Source organism: Castanea sativa, chromosome 1 (genome assembly GCF_040712315.1).
Source record: "Castanea sativa cultivar Marrone di Chiusa Pesio chromosome 1, ASM4071231v1".
In the NCBI taxonomy this organism is placed as follows: Eukaryota; Viridiplantae; Streptophyta; class Magnoliopsida; order Fagales; family Fagaceae; genus Castanea; species Castanea sativa.
Genome location: NC_134013.1, coordinates 47,951,482 through 47,971,935, shown reverse-complemented (window position 1 = coordinate 47,971,935; position 20,454 = coordinate 47,951,482). Strand labels below are relative to the sequence as shown.

General features: G+C 35.6%; 1 protein-coding gene across 1 annotated transcript; it reads right to left on the bottom strand.

Annotated features, from left to right (window-relative positions):
* Nucleotides 1-3,220: 3,220 nt before the first annotated feature.
* LOC142635768 (uncharacterized) lies at nucleotides 3,221-5,490 on the bottom strand. Its single transcript, XM_075809864.1, has 4 exons — nucleotides 5,356-5,490; nucleotides 4,513-4,714; nucleotides 4,363-4,426; nucleotides 3,221-3,928 (listed from the first exon to the last, which is right to left on the bottom strand). The coding sequence occupies exons 2-4, from the start codon at nucleotides 4,677-4,679 to the stop codon at nucleotides 3,632-3,634; spliced, it is 528 nt and encodes a 175-aa protein (XP_075665979.1). The 5' UTR covers nucleotides 4,680-4,714; nucleotides 5,356-5,490; the 3' UTR covers nucleotides 3,221-3,631.
* Between the last annotated feature and the right edge of the window lie 14,964 nt (nucleotides 5,491-20,454).

Genomic DNA, 20,454 nt, shown 5'->3' with positions numbered 1-20,454 from the left:
TTATAACTGGCAGTCATGTTTACAAATAATAACCTTTTAGCTTACCAACCGATTGTGCCATGTTCCTAAATCATGAACACTACAACTAGCTAACCAACCATAGTTGGAGATACTTTTATGATTTCTATTACAAATTCACAAATCACAAGCAACCTGAGTTGTCATCTATCGCTCACTATTGGCTATTTTTTTCTATGATTTGTTTATATGCACTATATGTTAAGAGTTGTTTCTTTTCTAGTACTGTAGATGAGTGACCCATATTATATTACCATATAGGTTTCGGTAACACTCCTTTGGTAGCTTTTGCCTATTAGTTCTTCACAAAGCGGAATTTTTTTTCTTATTTAATTTCAGTATATATATATAGGTAAAAAAACAATTGTGTAGAAGTGTAAAACCAAGGGTATCAAACCCCTACACACCTAAGGCAACATATAGGAAAGTGAACATGCTCACTAATGGGAATTAGAAAGACTTAAATCCGAGACTTAAGTTTTCTTGGCCCCAAGGCCTAGCCACTAAAGCACCTACAACGCTGGTATCAATTTTATAATGCAATTATCAGTGGATCTAATCTAATGGCACAAATTAACATGTACTATTTAATATTTTAGTAAATGATGTCTTTTTTTCTTTCTTTTTTAAACAATAAAAAATAAAACTGTGTATAAAAAATGAAATAAAATGTATACAATCACAATAAATTTATAATATAAAAAATAAATTATCAGTAAGTGTTTTTCTTTTAGAAAAAACATGTATCATAACTTATAAATAAATATTTGTTATTTATTAAGTTGTGTACTAGATAACAAGATCCATAAGCTTACACAGTAAATACTAGGGTGAGCATAGCATGAAAAGTATTAATTGTTTGATTTCGATTTTTGGAATTTATTAGTACACTACAATTTTTTTTTTTTTGAAAGTTAGTACACTACAATTGAAGTAAGGTCTGGCTTTTCATAAAATGAATGAGCATCTACCAATAATGAATGCAAAGCCGGCCCCAGTTAAAAACACTAGGAAGGGTCCTAAAACAAAATTATTTGGTGGCAATCATGTCGTTTATGATGATCAGTGATGACTATCTTACGTCATTCTTACTTTGGGGTCGGGGGAATTTTTAACTTTTAATTTTTTTTTTTAAACTAAAAACCACTTCAGGGATTATTCCCATGGTTGATTAATTGGTTTAAAACGTAATATAGTTTGAAGGTTTTAGATTTAATTAACCACACTATCATTTTATGAATTTTTCACCTTTTTGGAGTGTCTCATGAGTCATGACTCATCAAAAAGGATTTTTTTTTTTTTTTATATGAGAGAAAAAATTGAAGATAAAAAGTAATAAAAATAATAAATGAATATATAATGAAAAAATAAAAGGATATATATGATATTTATCGGATCAAATTAGTATAATTCTTGGTTAATATTACACCATTTAATAACTTTTAAATAGGATTAATATTTTTCAATATTTAAACCATTATATATATACATTCTCGTTATTTTACTATGTCAAATTTTATGTCAATTGAATATTATTTTTATTTAATTCATATAATATATCAACTCATATTTTACATATAGTTCTTTAAAAAATAAATATATAAAAGGAAAAACTTGAAACATTTTGTAAAAAAGATATATATTGATTTATGACCATCTTGATATTTTGCAAGTATAGAAGATATAAAGAGACAATATAATCCAACAATGTGTTTTTCAAACAATTAATCCGATAAAGTTATTAAAAAATATAATATGGTATAACTTTTAGTAATGTTACATTATTCAATAATTTTTTATTGAATGTGTATTTTGACATATTTATCATTGGATTTCATTTTCTATTATACTCTCCATTGATGCAAAATTTCAAGATTGCCAAAGATCAATATTTACTTATCTACAACATTTAAATTTCAAGTTTTTCAGTTTTAAAATTATACATAAATGCATGTTTATGAATGAATATTATACATTGTGGAGTGGTAATTTCATAACGGTACATCAAAATAAATCAACATTGAAATTTTTTTTCTAATAAATAAATTCAAAATAGAATACTAGTCCCATCAATTAAAAAATAAAAAGAAAAACACTAGTAAATTATAACATTTGTAAACATCAATAAGTTTATGTATCAAATTTCACTGCGGTGAAGATAGCAATTTGTAATTGGTGAAATGATGCAAGTAATGGTCTCATGCATAAGTGATGTGCCACTAATCTTAGTCTGCCATATTTGTTGCAAAAATATTGTGGATTATATATAACTATATAAGAAAGTAATGTTCCGGCTTTTTGGCCAGACTATATCACTTATTGCCCATGAAATAAGTTGAAAACCTCATCAATTGATAGTCAAGTTTACGTCACACTCCATACCAATGATCCCACAACTCAATACTTCCTTATCTCCTTGGGGTATTATTACAAAATTGTAAAAATAAAAGTAAATCAATAATTAAAAAGAGGAAAGAGGGGAGAAAGAAGGGGTACCCAAATATTGTGCAAATATGAAGATCTATATTAACCCCTTCTTTCTTTCTTTTTCTTTTTTTTTTTGCGTTAAGAGCATTTGCATCGATCAAAACAAAATAATAATAAAAAATTATCAATTTTACACATTCAACTTCTAAAATCACCTTTATCAGTCAAATTAAAATTATATAAATTTTCAAAGTTACTACAGTTGTGTAAATTCAGAGATTAAATAGTGGTTATTGTGTAAAGAAAAGGGAAATAATTAAAAAAAAATTAATATTTTAATGTAATATAGTGTAAAAATACACAATTTGATACAGGACATTTTGAAAGGTAAATACGTAAAATAAAAAAAAGTAAATGAAATTTTTTTTCGTGATTTGATGTTAATGCTTGTCTACTTTAATCACACGTGTTGAAGCCATGGGGCATAATGCTGATATCGGGATACCTTGACAAATAGAGAAACAACATACAAAAGAGATTCAACATGTATGCAATAGATAGAAATTGTACCAGCAATGAGCATCAGTCATGTAGAGACAAAAGGTTCTGGTTAAAATTGTTGACAACGTAAGGCAGAAAAGAATCTCTTTGGAACAAATTAAGAACCACAATGACGCAGCAGGGTAAAAAATTTACACGATCCATGATGAGAAACAACTCTAAAAGAAGATAACAGATAAAAGCCAAAAATTAAAAAGTGTAATGCAGGGAAGAATAAAATAAGAACCAGACAGATAATTATCAAAGCAAATTTACATGATAGGTTACCAAAATTAAATCACCATCCGCTCTATACAGAAAATTTTCATGGTGATCACCTAAAAAATCAGAACATTCCCAACGCTAGCCCAACTTATATTACAATACAGCCGTGCTCTCCAATAATCACAACCTTTCTAAACGACATAATGTCTGATGTCTCTTTTGATTTCAACCAAGCCTACTTACAGAGATAATTAGCAATGAGATGATCACCAACAAAAGATATGATATATACACTACAAACAGAAGATCTCAATCCTCTCCAAAAATATGCAAAATTCCCTCCTCTTGTTAAGACTGCTGTGTTTATGAATTCTGGTTGCGTTTAGCTTCCTTATATGTACACTTTCCCGTTGATGGAGTTCTAAGCGAAAGCAGGGATGCTCGAATTTTGGCGATCCCTGTTGAGGCAATCAAAACCTTCTACTCTAACTGCGGCCGGTTTAAGGCCAAACTTCATTCTAACACACCCTCCTTTGCGTGAAGATGATGATGGAGATGAAACGCCTGAAGGAGATGGAATAACACTAGGAGCAACCTTCTCATCTCCAAATCGAGCATCTTGGATTAAAGGGTTGGCAGACCTGCTCGGAGGAGACCCGCAAAAATATGGTGGTGATGAAGCAAACTGTGTTGTAGATTGTTCCATCCCATAACCCTCCTGTAGAAACCAAGATATTAGTCACAGCCCATAGACCAGTTGAAAGATAACAGTAAGCCTAAATTGTAGACTTACCCAAACCCCCAAATGAAACCAAGATATTTTCTCAAAAGCAAAAGAATTGATACTGCCACATCAAGAACATGAGGCCTTTTTTGGTAACTACTTTTCGCAACCCATTTTTAAAAACAAACTAAAAATTACAGCAACATCATTGAACCTCAAAAATAAATATTATTAAAAAAAAAACCCTCAAAAAAGATTTTGTAACTTTGTTTCACAAAACACTTTCTCAAATAAACCAAAGCGGTCATGGTCATGGTCATGGTTATGAATCTTATGTAATCAAAACAATTATTTGTTATATCATATATTAAAAGTTTTAAACATCTAAACTAGAAATCAAAGCAAACAAGAAAAGAAATACAACTCACCTTCATAAGAATGATATCAAGAAGCTCTGCCCCAGCCTTGGAATCACAGACCTCGGGTGGATGACTGTGAACAAAAACAAAAACCCTCAAAATCCTATAATACTGAACATAACCATGAAAATCCAAAGAACAGATCAGAAATTGTTTTACCTCATGTGCCATCTCAACGGCCTCAGGGAATTGTTAGCCAAAACCCCGACTCGGCGAGGCTTGGGGCAAACCACGGGGCCCTTCAGATCAGAGATCGAGACGGAGCCTCTCATCTCTTCACCGCCGACAACCGAAAAGGCGTTCTGCTTAAGGTTACAGTGATTCATCTTCGAATAACCGATACAATTCCGCAGAAGAACGCCTGTTTACACATAATTCAACCAATCTCAGTAAAAACACAAACTTTCATTAATATAATATCACAAAAGACACCACCCGAAATTAACCAAATCTGAGTAAAAACCCAAACTTTCATTCACACACACACGATTCCATAAAATTAATTAAAAAAAAAAAACCCAAACTTTCTTTCATATACAGCAAATATAACACAAAAAATTTCGACCCATCTAAGTAAAAATCCCAACTTTCATACAAAAATACGAACAAAATTCAAATCACAGTGTTTTGAAATTAACGAGGTCCTGATTTTCATTTTTGAAAACAAAAACCTCACTTTCCTTCCGTTTCTTTTCGATTTTCTCCAATTTTATAAGAAACCAAACAGAGAGCAACATCAAAGCTCATAGATCCGCGACTCAAGCCTCGGCGGAGAAACCCAACAAAAAAAAAAAAAAAACCTCAGCTACTGGTTTTGCAGCACCAGAGTAAAACAGAGTTTGACAACATCAAAAACAAAAACAAAAACAAAAAAACTAGTATTCCATCAGATCCATTACGAAAAGAGGGGGTGGAGTTTGTGAAAAAGAAATTGCATAAAAAATAGTACGAAATGAAAACGCGCCAGATCTGCGTTTAGAGAGAGAGAGAGAGAGTTGGGACCTTGAGAAAAGGATTATGGAAGAGATAACAGAGAAGAGGAGGACGCAGCCACGAGGGAGAAAAGGTTGGACCGGAGCCTCTCACTCTTTTATAGCATCATAAGGTAGGTGTACGTGTACGGTGTTTCCACCAATTACTAAAACGCTGTCGTTTATTTAACCGAGTGAAAGACTAATTCTACAGTTTTAGGTAGTGATTATGAAACAAAGAGTTTTTTAACTTTTTCCAACACACGTTTTCTTTTCTACAACAATATTTTTGGCAAAAACAAAAAATAATAATAAATAAATAGCGACTGACTAATAAGGATAAAATTACTTAAAATTCACGAATGATTCTAGATACTATTGTTTTACTTCTTCTTTTTTTTTCTTTTTCTTTTTTTTTGTAGTGCTGTTGACAAAATATATATAAATAAAATATAAATTAATAATTAAAATTTTATGGAAACTATTGTTTCTACTACTACGCCTGTACACCCCACATTCTATTACATATACATGTTTTATATATTAAGGTGGATTGAAAATGGTGACCATAATTTAAAATAAAAGTAGCAAATGATGTTTTTAAATATTATTTTCTTTTTTTATTTAGTTGCGTACCCGCATACCTCATTAGAGAGATGGGGAAAACAACATTGTGAGCGTGAAAATAAGGCGAAAATGAGTTTTTGCCCTTTCAAAAAAAAAATCAGTATGTTATCTCATTTCTCAAACTAATTAGGGAAATATCCATTTTTTGAAACTTGATTTTCTCAAAATCGAGTTAAACCCTATAGTAACGTTTTAAGGAGCCTATAGCGGCGTTTTGGAACTCAAGCTTCATGAAATCGAGTTATAGGTAAAAAAAACCTCGAGTTACAAAACGCCGCTATAAGTCCTTAAAACGTCGCTATAGGCTCCTTAAAACGTTGCTATAGGAATCCAGAAATATTTTTGTTTTAATTCAATTTTAAGAAAATCGAGTTTCAAAAGAGGAGCATTACCCTAATTAGTTTGGAAAATAGAGCATTTGCCCATTTGTTTTGCGTGAAATTGGCATTTGGCCATTTTCGCCGTGAAAATAGCATTACTTTAAATTAATGTTATGTGATGTTTATTAACAATAAATATAAGTAACTATCTCTTGTAAAACTTCCTTTCAAATTTTTTATTATGTTTGACTTAAACGTAACATAGGTTCAGTTATTTGAGTAGAGTTTAAATTGTATAATAAATCTACGAATCTGTGTAATATCATTTTTTTTATAAAGAAATTCAAATGAAAACAGGATAGTTATTGCCTATGCTGCATACAATCATGTTATTTATTTTTTTATAAATAATCATGTTATTATTTAGTGATATTAAATGGGAAAGTTACTTTTTTGTTCTCTCAAAAAAAAGGGGGGGAAATTGCATAAGAATTCAAACCTACCTCCCACGAATTCCACAACCATGAACCATCTACTCAAAATATGCATTTGCTACGCAATAACTTTTTCCCTATTAAGAAAAAATCATATCGTGGCCACAGCAATATTCTTTCAATATATTTAGGAATTAGGAATAAATTTCAATTCTTCTATAAATAAATAAAAAGGAATAAATCTCAACAACAAATAGTTTCCTATTATATGAGTATCCCCCTCCAATATTAACTTTTTTTTAATGTTAGATAAGTTTTCCAATGTTAACATTGCCTAATACCTAAAAATATCTGACTAAATTTCCAAGAAAAAATTATTTTAAAAATAAATTCCAAGAAAAATGATACATTAATTAAATTACTCTTGAGTCAACCAAAACAATTAAAATCAATAAAACAACAACAATTAATCTCTTTTTTTGCAATTAAATCCATAGAGGGGAAATAAGCCAAGAAAGTGAATGTACTCCGTAATTTAATAAATAAAATCGGATAGAGAATGGCCTTGGTAAATTTTTCACTTGAAACTTTTGTGGTGTTTGTTTTAGGTGAAAAATTCTTATGAAAAATATTTTACACCAGACAACATGTTTGGATAGATCAAAAAATAAGGTCAAACTGAAATCAATTCAATTTGAACGTAAAATTTTGAGTCCTTCAATGTAAAATAATTTGCACTTCTATTTTACCTTCAACCAAATCACACTCTTATTTTCTGGCCTCTACCCGAACTAAGAGAGAGAGAGAGAGAGAGAGAAGCTCCAGCCGAGCCACCGTTTAGTGTATATACATATTTTCCAGTAATTATTTTATGTCAAGACCAAACACTGAAAACCATTTTTCAACATATTTTCTAGTACGCAATCAAACAACTGAAAATATTTTCCTTTCCAATAAATATTTCACCTGTAAATATTTTACATCGAGTCAAACACAGTCACTAAGTGCTAGGTAAAAATTAATGTTAGAATAGAATGTTAAAATTGGGAACTTTTTGAAGAAAAAAATTAGTGCTTACAGATATGGATAATCTCCATCATTTCGCCGTTGAACAAAGAGGAACTTGACTTTAAAAGAAGCAGCACAACTAGTGGTGACACAAAGCCAATAAACTTATCCACCATACCAAGCATTTTTCTATTAACGAAAATGCTAAGAAAAAAAAACCTATTACTAATAATTTTATCATAGAAGACCGATAAAGGGTTAAGTCATAAATGTTCACTAAGGTGACACATCAACAATTTCTATCTTTAAAGGTCAGTATATATTACCGCGCACTCTTGGTACAGTGGTCACTTCTCAAATATAAGTACTTGTGAGGTGTGAAGGGCAAAGGTCAGGATTCAAGTCTCCAAGAGGGAACTTCACACACATATATACTTAGATTAGGCTAGTGTAAAAATTATATTTTGTATATAAATAAAAAATAAAAAAAGGTCAGCATATCAATACTTCATTTATTTTGAAGTAAAATATTTTCAAATATAAAATCTTCTACATGTAAAATATTTTTAGTAAAATTTTTCAAGTAAACCAACAAAACCGATGGCTTAACACCAAACCGCTACAACTAGCAATTAGAGCAGTGACCAGACTGCTGATGATCACCATCGGAGTAGTATCAACTGCCAACACTTGTTGACAAAAAGGCAATTTCGGTTACCGCACCTCCAACACTAGTTGCTAGTGAAGCATCTTAAGCCATCAAACTACGGCATCGATTGCCAGTGAGGTATCTCCTACCACCAAACTGCTAAAATCAGTCACTAGAGCAGATTCTTTGACCACTAGCATCGATCGTAGAGTGGAGTCACTAACCACCAAATCGTTGGCATCGGTCGTATTGCGAAGTCACTAAACACTAGATCATTGTCAGCGGACAGCAGTGCAGAGTCTCCGGCCACCGAATCACGGTCACCAAATGCTGAAGTGGATTATCCAGTTACCAAACCGTCGGTACCAGTTGTTGGAGAGGTGTCTTCAGCCATCGAATTGGCAACCTAGCAACCAGATGGGGGAGGGTAAGCCACTATGTATTTTTGGAAAATGTTTTACTAAATTTTCAAAGGAAAAATATTTTACAACTTTTTATAAAAAGTTTTACAATCAATGGAAAATATTTTACAAGTTTAACTATATTTTTTATGTAAACAAAGTAACAAACACTTGAAAATGGGATACATTTTTCAAAAAATAGTTTACATTAAAACAAATGGAGCATAAGTTTCAAAGTGAAATTAGTTATATCCTTATACTCCCTTTTTAAAGTAGGACAAAGTTTAGTTATAAAATTGGTTGTAGTCTAACACTACAATGTTACTCAATATCTTTTTATTGGAGGCGAATTTTGACGAATCCATCATTAGATTACATCTTCTTCTTATATTCTCCATGCTTGCAAAATTTCTATAAAAAAAATAAAGATCAATATGTATGTAATCAATAAATTGTTTAAATTACAAGTTTTTTTAGTTTAAAATTATGTATAAAATATAATCTTAGATCAAATAGTAAATAATATCCGATTGTCACAAAATTTGACATATGTATTAAGAACGTAAAGAACATGCAATCCAACAGTTAGATTTTCAAAATATGTAATAATGTTAATGATATTGAGTAAGATTCTAGCCGTAAGTTACAACTAATTTTGTAACGAAACTTTGCCTTTTAAAATAATACATTTTTATTTTCATATACTTTAAGAAGGAAATTAATTTCGCTCAAGAAAAGGAAGGAAATTAATTTGCAAAAATTTTGTTGATACGTTGAAAATTAATCATAAGTTAGAAAACTAGATTTTGACTCGGTGAATAGGTGAAAGGATTTTCAATTTTGGTCATTTCCAACTATAAATTGCATGATAATAATTTTATGAGTTCGGTTAACGGGCGTCTTTAAAAAAATTTGTAATTTGACAAATTTAGAAAAGTTTTGATATCATTTTTATAGAAAATAAAAAAATAATTTAATAATTTATTTTGTTTATAAAATTTTTTAAAAAATATCCTAAATTAATGTCTTTATAGCATCAGTTAACTTTTTCTAAGTTTCATATAGTTCCTAACTTTCACATATTATTTGTCCTCCTAATTAAAATAAATTTTTCAAAAAGAATATTATTTAATAAATTTTTATATTTCTAATTAAAAAAATTATTTCTAATTAATTATATTTTTAAAAAACCAACGACTCTCCAAAAACAAAAACAAAACAAAAAAGTAACCGTAAACAAGAAATGGTTATACATATGTCAACCGGAATAAAGTTGTATTAGAAGTCAATGCCCTTTAGGACAACTAGTATTTTGTGGTGTTTCCATCCTAGATGGTCATGGTTTAAAATAAATTTTCTTCCTCACATAATAATTAATGTATATTTAGAGAGAGATAGAGGGATTCAAATCCTCTAGGAAATCTATTGTATGCTATAAATGTATTTAAATAATAGATTCTATTAAGAGAAAGGCAACATTCACTACAATTTCACAATAAATAATAGATGGAAGGTTGTTATTGGTTTTAATTTGGACCCACTACTAAAATTATTTTTTTAATTATTAGTAACAATTAATAATAACTTAACACTTAGGACTTGTTATGATATTGTTGATAAAATATTGTAAATATAACATTTATAGTTTGTTAACGAATCTCGCAAGTGATTAAAATGTATTCAAGTTTTTATTAAATAATATTTGTATACATTTTTCAAAAAATAAAGTCAATCTATACACATGTATCCAAAAAAACACATAATTACAATAAACTTATACGTGTAAGCCAATAAATTATTAATATGTGTATTTTTTTTAAGTGTGTATTACATCAATTATTAATCTTTAACATAACCTATCTTCAAACTCGTTATAAAACTCCTAAAAGTAATTTTAGAGACACAATCAATCTCATACACAATTTTATAAAATTGTTTATTTATACAACTTGGAGTGGTCTATATTTTCTATGATGAGAGATATTTTCTGACTTACATAACTCATCACTTAATTTATTTATTTATTTATTTTTTGTTGAGAAAACTCATCACTTTAAATTAATTGCTCACAACCAAACATATTAGTAAATTATGAAATTAAGTGTATAGATACATACTCAAATTATAATTAAAAAATCAAATAAAGTTTAATATATATATATATATATAATAATAATAATAAATAAATAAGGAGAGAGAGAGAGGGCGTGAAAATATGACAGGCGAACAAGAGCTTTTAAAACAAAGCTAGCCTCCAAGCATACACGCCCAATGCCTGTCTGTCAGTTTGACTTTTCAACGGCTGAAAACTCAAAGTAGAAAAGAAAATACTATAAAAAAAACCATTAATTTCGGGGACTTATTAATTCCACGCGCGCTAATTACGGACCTAAAGAAATAGAATAGAATAGATTCAAGAGAAAGGGTGGGTCCCACCACGTTTTAGATCCAACGTCTCATCATCTCACACTGACTACGGAATAAGATCACAACACGTGGTCCCCATCTCCAGATCTGGAATCCCTCTTTGCTTTCCGGCGAGGCAATAAAGTTTGCACGTGATTCACGTTCAGGACCGTCCTATGAAACTGTCGGAGTTTCAGAAAAAACAAATATTATACTTATTTTTTTATTAATTAACAACTGCCTCTCTCTGTTACAACTTGTTTCTACCTATTGGGAAAGATAAAAAGGATTTTTTTTTTCTTTTTTACTCTTTTTTTTTTTATAAAAAATATATATCCTTAATATTCCTATTACGAGTATTTTTCTAACGGGTTACGAGGTGAGATGTTTTTTCTTGTCAAATTTTAGTATTTTAAAGTTTAGTTTAGTTTTTTTTTTTTTCCTGGTTATATAACTTCTTAAAATTTTACTTTTTTTTTTGTTTTTATAAAAAATTTTCAAAGTACTCTTTATTTACAAACTAAAGGCTATGGCTGGTTCTATAAAGAAAGAAACACCTTATTTTCTGTGGGCCCCACCACCCAAAAACATGTTTGGTTATGTTTTTTATTCTCAATTTTCGAAAACAAGAACAATAAATAGGCTAGTACAACAAAAATGAGTTTAGTGGTATTTTTTTTTTGTAAAAAAAAACTCGACTCAATTGAGGCTAGTACCAATGGTTCTTTTTACTCACCACTCAAATTGCAATATCAATTTCTCTCTCTCCTCCGCAACATCGATTTTTCTCTCTTATTTGACACTGATTAATGGTGGTGGATTTGGAGTAGATGGTGATATGGGTTTTGTATGTTGTTATAAGTGGTGGATTTGAATTTGGTGGTGGTAAATCATGGCTTCAAGGTGTGATGGTAATTTTGTTATTGGAAGATAAATGAAAAGGGGGGGGGGGGGGGGGAATCAAATTAACTAGACTATAAAACTGGTGCCTAACAATGCAAGTGGTTTTTGGAATTAGGAAAATGAGTTTTGAAAACTGAAAACAAAAACAACATGAAACTTTTTTTCCCCCTAAAAAGCATAATATTCATCCTAAAAATCACATTCTACTACTACTGTCAATTTAATAATTTTTTTTTAAACCTTAAATTTTTTAGATTTAACTTTCTAGATTAGGATTTTTAGAAGTTAATTATGTAGATGACTTTGTCATGGAATTCATAAAAATCTATTCATCCATTTTGTAGTTAGTGGATTAAATTTCTACCACATCATTGACCTCTAAACAAAGGTTATCTAAATTATTAATAACTTGGTAAGATCTGATCCACTCATTTTAATATGGATGGTGATGAGAATCAACAAGCACCATTGAAAGATTCATTGCATATTTCAGTTGGGCCTATTACTAGAGTAAGATCCAAGAAGATCAAAGAAGCACTTAATGGACTGATTTAAGAGATTTCGGCTGGGTTTAAAATAAGGCATTACAAGCTTGTCCCAAAGGAAGATGAAGGTATAATGAATTTAATTCAAGCTATTGATAGGGCTGATTTTGTTTAATTGGGCGTAATTTCTAGCAATTGTGTGGATTAATGGCTAATTGACTTTCCTTCCTTAGGCATGATTTGTTCCAGCAATGGTGTACATTAATGGCTGATTGACTTACAGTGAAGCATATATGTGCGTTGACTTCTTAGCCCGTTTAGGAACTAAGCAAGATAGGCCTTTTGTTTTGTATAATGATCCTCCTATGGATCTTTGGGATCTGCTAAGCTCAGACAGAGATGGGTTGTATCATAGTAGAACCATCATTGATCACTCCCCTCCCCCCTGATTCTTTGTTAATGCAGTTTCCAATTACCAAAAAAAAAAAAAATTGGTTAATTGACTTTCTAGTTCCATACCAATTAATTGGCTGATTGACTTGCCTTCTGATGGGAATGATTTTTTGTGAACTCCAATATCGTCCATGGAAGTCGTCCTGGAGAAAACCAGGAAGATTAGAAACCTCGTCCATACAGGAAGGTGCTTGGACGAGGTTAACATGGTCATGTGACAGAACCGCTGTCTCGTCCAAGATTCGTCCACCTCGATCTGAATAAGGTCGTCCATGGAGGGGACGACCTTCCATAGAAGTGACATGCTCGACTAAAGGATCTCTAGACAAGGAACCCTGGACGAGCCTTTGACACTTAGGAAAATTCTCGTGTATGAGTAACTCCGAATTACCCATATAACCTCCAGTGACCGTTATGTAAGAAAAATGCAACTCCTAAACGGTTGTGAAAGTTATACCCGAACCCTTACACATCCTCAAATCCAGGGGAGATTACAAGTTTGATAACTGTTCTTAGGACACTATATAAACGCTCATTCGGGCAAAACAAATGTACGTTTTTACTTTTCCTAAAAAGTTGGAACTCCAAAAAAATAGAAAGAAAACTAACTTTGCCATCGGAGGATTCTTGGTCGGCGACCCGGTCACCTTTGATCGCTTTTCTTTATTTTTCAGGCCCTCGAGAGAGCAAGCCATCGAGAGAGCAAGTAGTCCTTTCAAGTCTGAAGCATCCAACCTACTGATTTTCTTTGCATCATCAGTTTTGCGCCGTTTGTGGGGATCGGTTCTTTTCGTTCGATTATCTGTTCTGTTATCAACGATTAGTCTTTCCCAGACAAAAGCCTGAATGGTTCGAACAAGATTGAGGGCTACCAGCCCAGGCCGCCGGAGAGTAGGGATGCTTCTAGCAATCCCCTTCGCGATCGCCAGTTAGCGCCTGTCATGCAACCACCATCTGTTCAACATATACAATCCATGGCTGTCGCTATGGCAGAATTGACTCGTCAGAATCAGGAGTTGAACAGGGAGATCAACCTAAGGAGGCAGCGTCATGATGGGCATACGGAAGGACGAGCCCAGACTCAGGAAGGTGGAGGAGAAAATGTTGAGTCCGAAAATCAGACAAGGGGTACCGCTTCAAGAAGAATGCCACACTTGGAAAGGGAGATGGACTAGATGAGGAAAGCTATGGATGAGATGAGGGAGAACATGAGGCGGGCGAACCCAGTGGATGATTTAATTCACCGAACGGACTCCCCTTTCACGGCTTCCATCAACAGTCACCCCCTACCTCCGAAATTCAAAATGCCTTCCTTGGATTCGTATGATGAAAATCGTGACCCGTGTGATCACATTGCTACTTTCAAGACGACCATGCACCTTTAAGGGGTCCCGGATGAGATTATGTGCAGAGCTTTCCCTACCACACTTAAGGGACCAGCGTGAGTGTGGTTCAGTAAGATACCCCCAAACTCAGTGGGATCATTTGAAGAGTTGAGTAAGTTGTTTGTCAATAACTTCATTGGAGGACAACGTCATAAGCGTTCCTCTTCTAGTTTGCTAACTATAGAACAAGGGGAAAATGAGAGTTTGCGGCCCTTCATTACCCTATTTAATAGGGAAGCCTTGACGGTGGACGAAATGGATGACAAGTTGTTATTGGCCGCTTTCCATAATGAGGTCAATTCTGACTTGTTCATCCATAAGTTCTACGAGCAAGAACCACAGACTATGGCCGAACTCGTCCATTCGGCCCAGAATTTCATGAATGTTGAGGACGTTATCATAGCCAAGAAGAGAAAGAGAGCAGAGCGCTCCGAAGCAGGTCACCAGCGTTACTCAGATCAGGGCCCTCGTCCAAAAAAGGCTCGGGTAGACGAGAGAAAAGACAAAGATGAAGGCAAGTTCCTCAGTGAGAAATCAACAATACACACCCCTGAGTATGCCATTAGAGCAGGTTCTTATGCAGATCAAGGATGATCCGTCCTTGAAGTGGCCGGATAAGATGAAAGGAGATCCTAACAAGCGCAATAGGAACAAGTATTATCGCTTTCATAAAGACCACGGGCATGACACGAATGAGTGCTTTGATTTGAAGCAGCAGATAGAGAATCTCATTAGACAAGGAAAGTTAAGGAACTTCCTTGGATGAGATCAGAGAGACGAAAAACTGAAGGCTAAGGTGGAAGAGTCATCATGACCCTCACTAGGTGAGATAAGAGTGATTATCGGAGGAACCTCGACAGCGCAGTCATCCAAGTCGAGGAAGACATACCTGAAAGTGGTGTAGAACGTCTAGTTGTCTGGATGACCTACCAGGACGAGAGAAGTAGAAGATGCCATTACGTTCACAGACGAGGACGCAGGACGACTTCACCACCCGCATGATGATGCGATAGTCATTACCCTACTCATTGCTGACTACATGACCAGGAGGGTGTTGATAGACAATGGCAGTTCTGCAGATATTTTGTATTATCCCGCTTTTCAGCAAATGAGGCTAGGACGAGATCAACTTCGACCAGTGAATTCGCCATTGGTGGAATTTGGAGGAATGAAGGTGCAACCAGTGGGCACCATTACATTACCAGTGGTGGTTGGAGGGTATCCACAGCAAATAACCAAAGAGGTAAATTTCCTTGTCATTGATTGTGCATCGTCATATAACGCTATTATTGGAAGACCGACTCTAAATAGTTGAAAGGCGGTAACCTTTACCTACCACTTGTCCATCAAATTCCCGACCGAGCATGGAGTGGGCCAAGTACAAGGAGATCAGTTGGCCGCCAAAGAGTGCTACCTAGCCCTGCTGGCGATGGACGAGCATGTACAGGCAATGAGTATAGACAAGGAAAGGATCGTAGCGGATCCCACGGAGGTGTTAGAAGACGTCCCTTTGGACGAGAGCAGCCCCGAGAAGTTCACTAGAACTGGGGCGAACATGGAAGAAGGTGCAAAGCATGCTTTGGTCCAGTTTTTGAAGAAAAGCCTCAATGTCTTTGCATGGAGTCATGAAGACATGCCTGGTATTGATCCAAGTGTTATTACTCACAGCCTGAATGTGTGTCCCTATTCCAAGCTAGTACGTCAGAAGAAGAGGGTTTTTGCTCCTGAGAGAGACAATGCCATCAAGGAAGAAGTCCAGAAGTTGATTACTGCGGAGTTCATCCGAGAAGTTTATTATCCAGATTGGTTGGCGAATGTAGTCATGGTGAAGAAGGCCAATGGCAAGTGGCGAATGTGCGTGGATTTTACTGACTTAAAATAGGCTTACCCCAAGGACAGTTATCCATTGCCATGCATTGACCAACTGGTGGACTTGACGGTAGGTCACAAGTTGCTGAGTTTCATGGACGCCTTCTTAGGCTACAATCAGATAAAGATGGACGAGGAAGATTAAGAAAAGACCTCATTCATTACTAGCCAAGGGTTGTTTTGCTACAAAGTAATGCCCTTCGGTCTGAAGAACGCAGGAGCGACTTACCAAAGACTGGTTAACCACATGTTCCGTCCTCAAATCGGGCGTAATGTGGAGGTTTATGTGGATGATATGCTGGTAAAGAGCCTGGACGAGGGAAAGCATCTAGACGACCTTCAAGAGACCTTTGATACGCTTCGTCGGTACAACATGAAGCTAAATCCAAGCAAGTGCGCTTTCAGAGTTTCATCGGGGAAGTTCTTGGGGTTTATGGTTTCGCACAGAGGAATTGAAGCAAATCTGGACAAAATCCAGGCGATACTGAAGATGGAGCCACCGAAAAATATTAAGGAGGTCTAGTCTCTTACTGGACGAGTTGCCGCCTTTAACAGGTTTGTGTTGAAAGCTACTGACAAGTGTTTGCCATTCTTTAAAGTCCTTAGGAAGGCATTTGAGTGGACGGACGAGTGTCAAAAGGCCTTCCAAGACTTGAAAACTTACCTCATGACAGTGCCGTTACTAAGTCCATTTGTACCTGGAGAAGAGCTATATTTGTATTTGGCGGTGTCCCCACATGCAGTAAGCTCGGCGCTGGTCAGAGAAGAAGGGAGAATCCATAAACCAGTTTATTACACAAGCCGAGCATTGAGAGGAGCGGAAGGATGGTACCCGATGATGGAGAAGCTAGCTTTTGCCTTGATTATGGCTTCTAGGAAGTTGAGGCATTATTTTCAAGCTCATATTATCAACGTCCTAACGGATCATCCCATAAAGAAGGCAATGAACAAGTTGGAAGTCGCTGGACGATTAATACAGTGGGCTGTGGAACTTAGCAAGTTTGACGTCAGATACCTTCCAAGGAGCGCGAGAAGGGCGCAGACATTAGCAGATTTCATTGCAGAGTTCACTCCCAGCCAGGACGAGCTAAACAAAGACGAAGGAAATGAAAGGTGGGTTATCAATGTAGACGAGTCATCCACATTATATGTAGGAGGGATTGGAGTCATACTAAAATCCTTGGAGGGTGACAAATTGGAGTACGCAGCCCGTTTGTAATATCAAACCACCAACAATGAAGCAGAGTATGAAGCTCTACTTAGAGGACTAGAATTGGCTAAGTCCCTAGGGGCGGAGTCAATACTAGTCAAAGGGGATTCCCAGCTCGTCATCAACCAAGTGAGTGAAATGTGTGATGCTAAGGAGGATAGGATGAAGAAATATCTTAGCAAAGTGAGACGGCTCATTCAAAAATTTACGGAAGTCAGTTTTGTCCAACTCCCAAGGGAGGAAAATATGGAAGCGGATGCCTTGGCGAAAGCAGCTTTGGGAGGAGAAATTACGGACGCGTACGACAGGATCCAGTACATGCCAAGCATAGACCTCCCAGACATACAGCAAATAAGAGGGGGAGAAAATTGGATGAGTCCAATAGTGATTTACCTCAAAGATGGAAGGCTTCCAGAAGACAAGGACGAAGCTAGGAAGCTAAGGGTTAGAGCAGCCAGGTACGTCCTCATAAACGAAGTCCTTTACAAGCGAGGCTTTTCCCAACCTTACCTAAGATGCTTGGCTCCAGACGAGTCAAACTATGTTTTGAGGGAAGTTCATTTAGGAGCACGTGGGAATCATTCAGGAGCAAGATCGCTTGTCCACAAGGTCGTCCTTGCAGGCTACTATTGGCCTACAATGCAAGTAGATGCTAAGGCCTATGTCAAGGTGTGTGACCAGTGTTAGCGCTATAGCAACGTCCCTAGACAGCCGTCAGAGTACCAGACCCCAATAATGGCCCCGTGGCCCTTTGCACAGTGGGAACTGGATATCCTAGGTCCTTTCCCCATGGGAACCAGACAAATGAAGTTTTTAGTAGTAGGAATTGATTACTTTACCAAGTGGGTGGAGGCCGAACCTCTTGCAAAAATCACTCAGCAAAATGTCAAAAATTTTGTTTGGAAGAATAATCTATGTAGGTTCGGAGTACCCAGGGTACTAGTGTCAGATAACGGACGTCAGTTTGACAACGCACCCTTCAGGGACTTTTGTGAACATTTTGGAATCAAGAATCACTATTCCTCACCCTCCCACCCACAGGCGAATGGATAAGTAGAAGTAGCGAAACGATCCCTGTTGAAAATCATCAAGACTCGGCTCGAGGGGGCAAAAGGGATATGGCTAGACGAGTTACCAAGTGTTCTTTGGGCCTATAGAATGACTGTAAGAACTCCGACAGGAGAAACCCCCTTTAAGCTAGCCTGTGGAAGTGAAGCCGTCATACGGGCAGAAGTTCATATGGCTAACTATCGAGTGATGAGGTATCAGGAGAGAGAAAATGAGGAACAACTTCGTCTTGACCTTGATCTCGTTGACAAGGTAAGAATGAATGCGGAGCAAAGGACAGCAAGATACAAGAATCTTGTGGCTAGGCAGCATGATGCCATGGTGAAACCCAGGCGATTCAGTGTTGGGGACCTCGTTCTCAAAAGAGTCTCCTTAGCAACTAGGAATCCAACTCATGGAAAACTATGACCCAATTGGGAGGGACCCTACAGGGTAATCAACTGCAAGAGGCAGGGGTCATACTACTTAGAAGCTCTAGACGGACGAAAGTTAGAGCACCCCTGGAACGTGGAGCACCTGAGGAGGTACTATCAATAATGAGCTTGGATGAGATTCTCCAAGGACGAGGTTACAAATATGGACGAGGTCACAGCTTTGGTGTTTGCTAATAGTTACTGTGTGTTTTTATTATTATTATGGTGTGTATTAAGAATAAAAAGTGCACTAGTTCCTAAACTTTTGCACTGTCTACAGACCAGTTTGTGAAAAACGAAGTTATATATTTTCTTAAGTATTTTAATAAGGCACTAGCTTCTAAGCAGGTGTTATATTTGTGGACAATGTTCATATAATGTATGTAATGCATAAATCTAATTTCCATAAATCTAATGTATGTAATGCATAAATCTGACTTCCATAACAATACCCACAAGGGGGGCAAAAGCCTAAAATGAATGGAAATCTCTAGACACAGGGATATAACGTTCATAAGCTTTCCTCGAGACGAGGATAAAGTAAAGAAAAAGTAAGCTAAGGACGAGCATCTAACCAAGACTCTTAGGTGTTCTAGGACGAGTCAAACACTAGTGTCTTGACAAAAGGCAAATGCCAAGTCAAACCCATGGACGAGATAAAGGTCTGAGGACCACCATTGCTATCTAAGATCGTCCATACGCAACAGGTCAATCCACAAAAAAGAGAAGTACGTGGACGAATCTCTAACATCGTCCATAAGAAAAGCATGTAGACGACCCTCAAACACTTGGCACCAATAAGGCTAAAGTTAAAACAAGCAATAACAGCAGTGAAGGTAAAGCTCGTCCATGCAATACAAATAATGAATAAAAATAGACATTCATTAAACTTTTAAAAAGGATAGACGACCACCGTCCAAAAACCCTTACAAAGCCTTAAAAGGCAATTGTTAACGCGCTCTCCCAAAGTACGATGGACGAGAGAATTGTTTTCAAATACATTTTAATAAAGGTCCTAAAAACAATGGACCAAATCAAAGGAAAACAGACAAATAAACACTTTTAAGTTAAACGGAGGGGGCGTCAGCATTAGGGTCGTCCTGAGGGGGCTTCGTGGTGGCATCGTCTTCGACGTTGACGTCTTCTGAACTCGTCTGGAGAAGGGAGCTAGCAGAACCACCAAGCTGGAGTTTGACAAGGCTAAAATCTACCTCGGGGAAGCGCTCAATGGCTTCCATATGAAAGTCTTCGAAGCCAGCAGCATAGTTCCTGTCCAACAGATCAGTAAACTGGCTGGAAGCTTTGAATTCCTCCCCAGCTGCCTTTTTGGCGTCCTTAAGAAGGGTACTAAGCTCGTCATTTCTCTTTTGAAAATGATCTAGACGAGTGTCCTTCTTGACGATGTCAGCTCTCAACTCCTCGACAAGATTTTGCAACCCCTTAACCTCGTCTGTAGCCTTGCTTGCTCTCTCCGCCCATTTTCTACAACCGTCCTTAAC

Excerpts from the sequence above, each read along its gene's own strand:
- LOC142635768 (XM_075809864.1), bottom strand. The coding sequence starts at position 4,679 with ATGAATCACTGTAACCTTAAGCAGAACGCCTTTTCGGTTGTCGGCGGT. Across the intron at positions 4,427-4,512 it reads CCGTTGAGATGGCACATGAG|TCATCCACCCGAGGTCTGTG; the intron begins GTAAAACAATTT and ends TTTTGTTCACAG. Across the intron at positions 3,929-4,362 it reads TTGATATCATTCTTATGAAG|GAGGGTTATGGGATGGAACA; the intron begins GTGAGTTGTATT and ends TGGTTTCTACAG.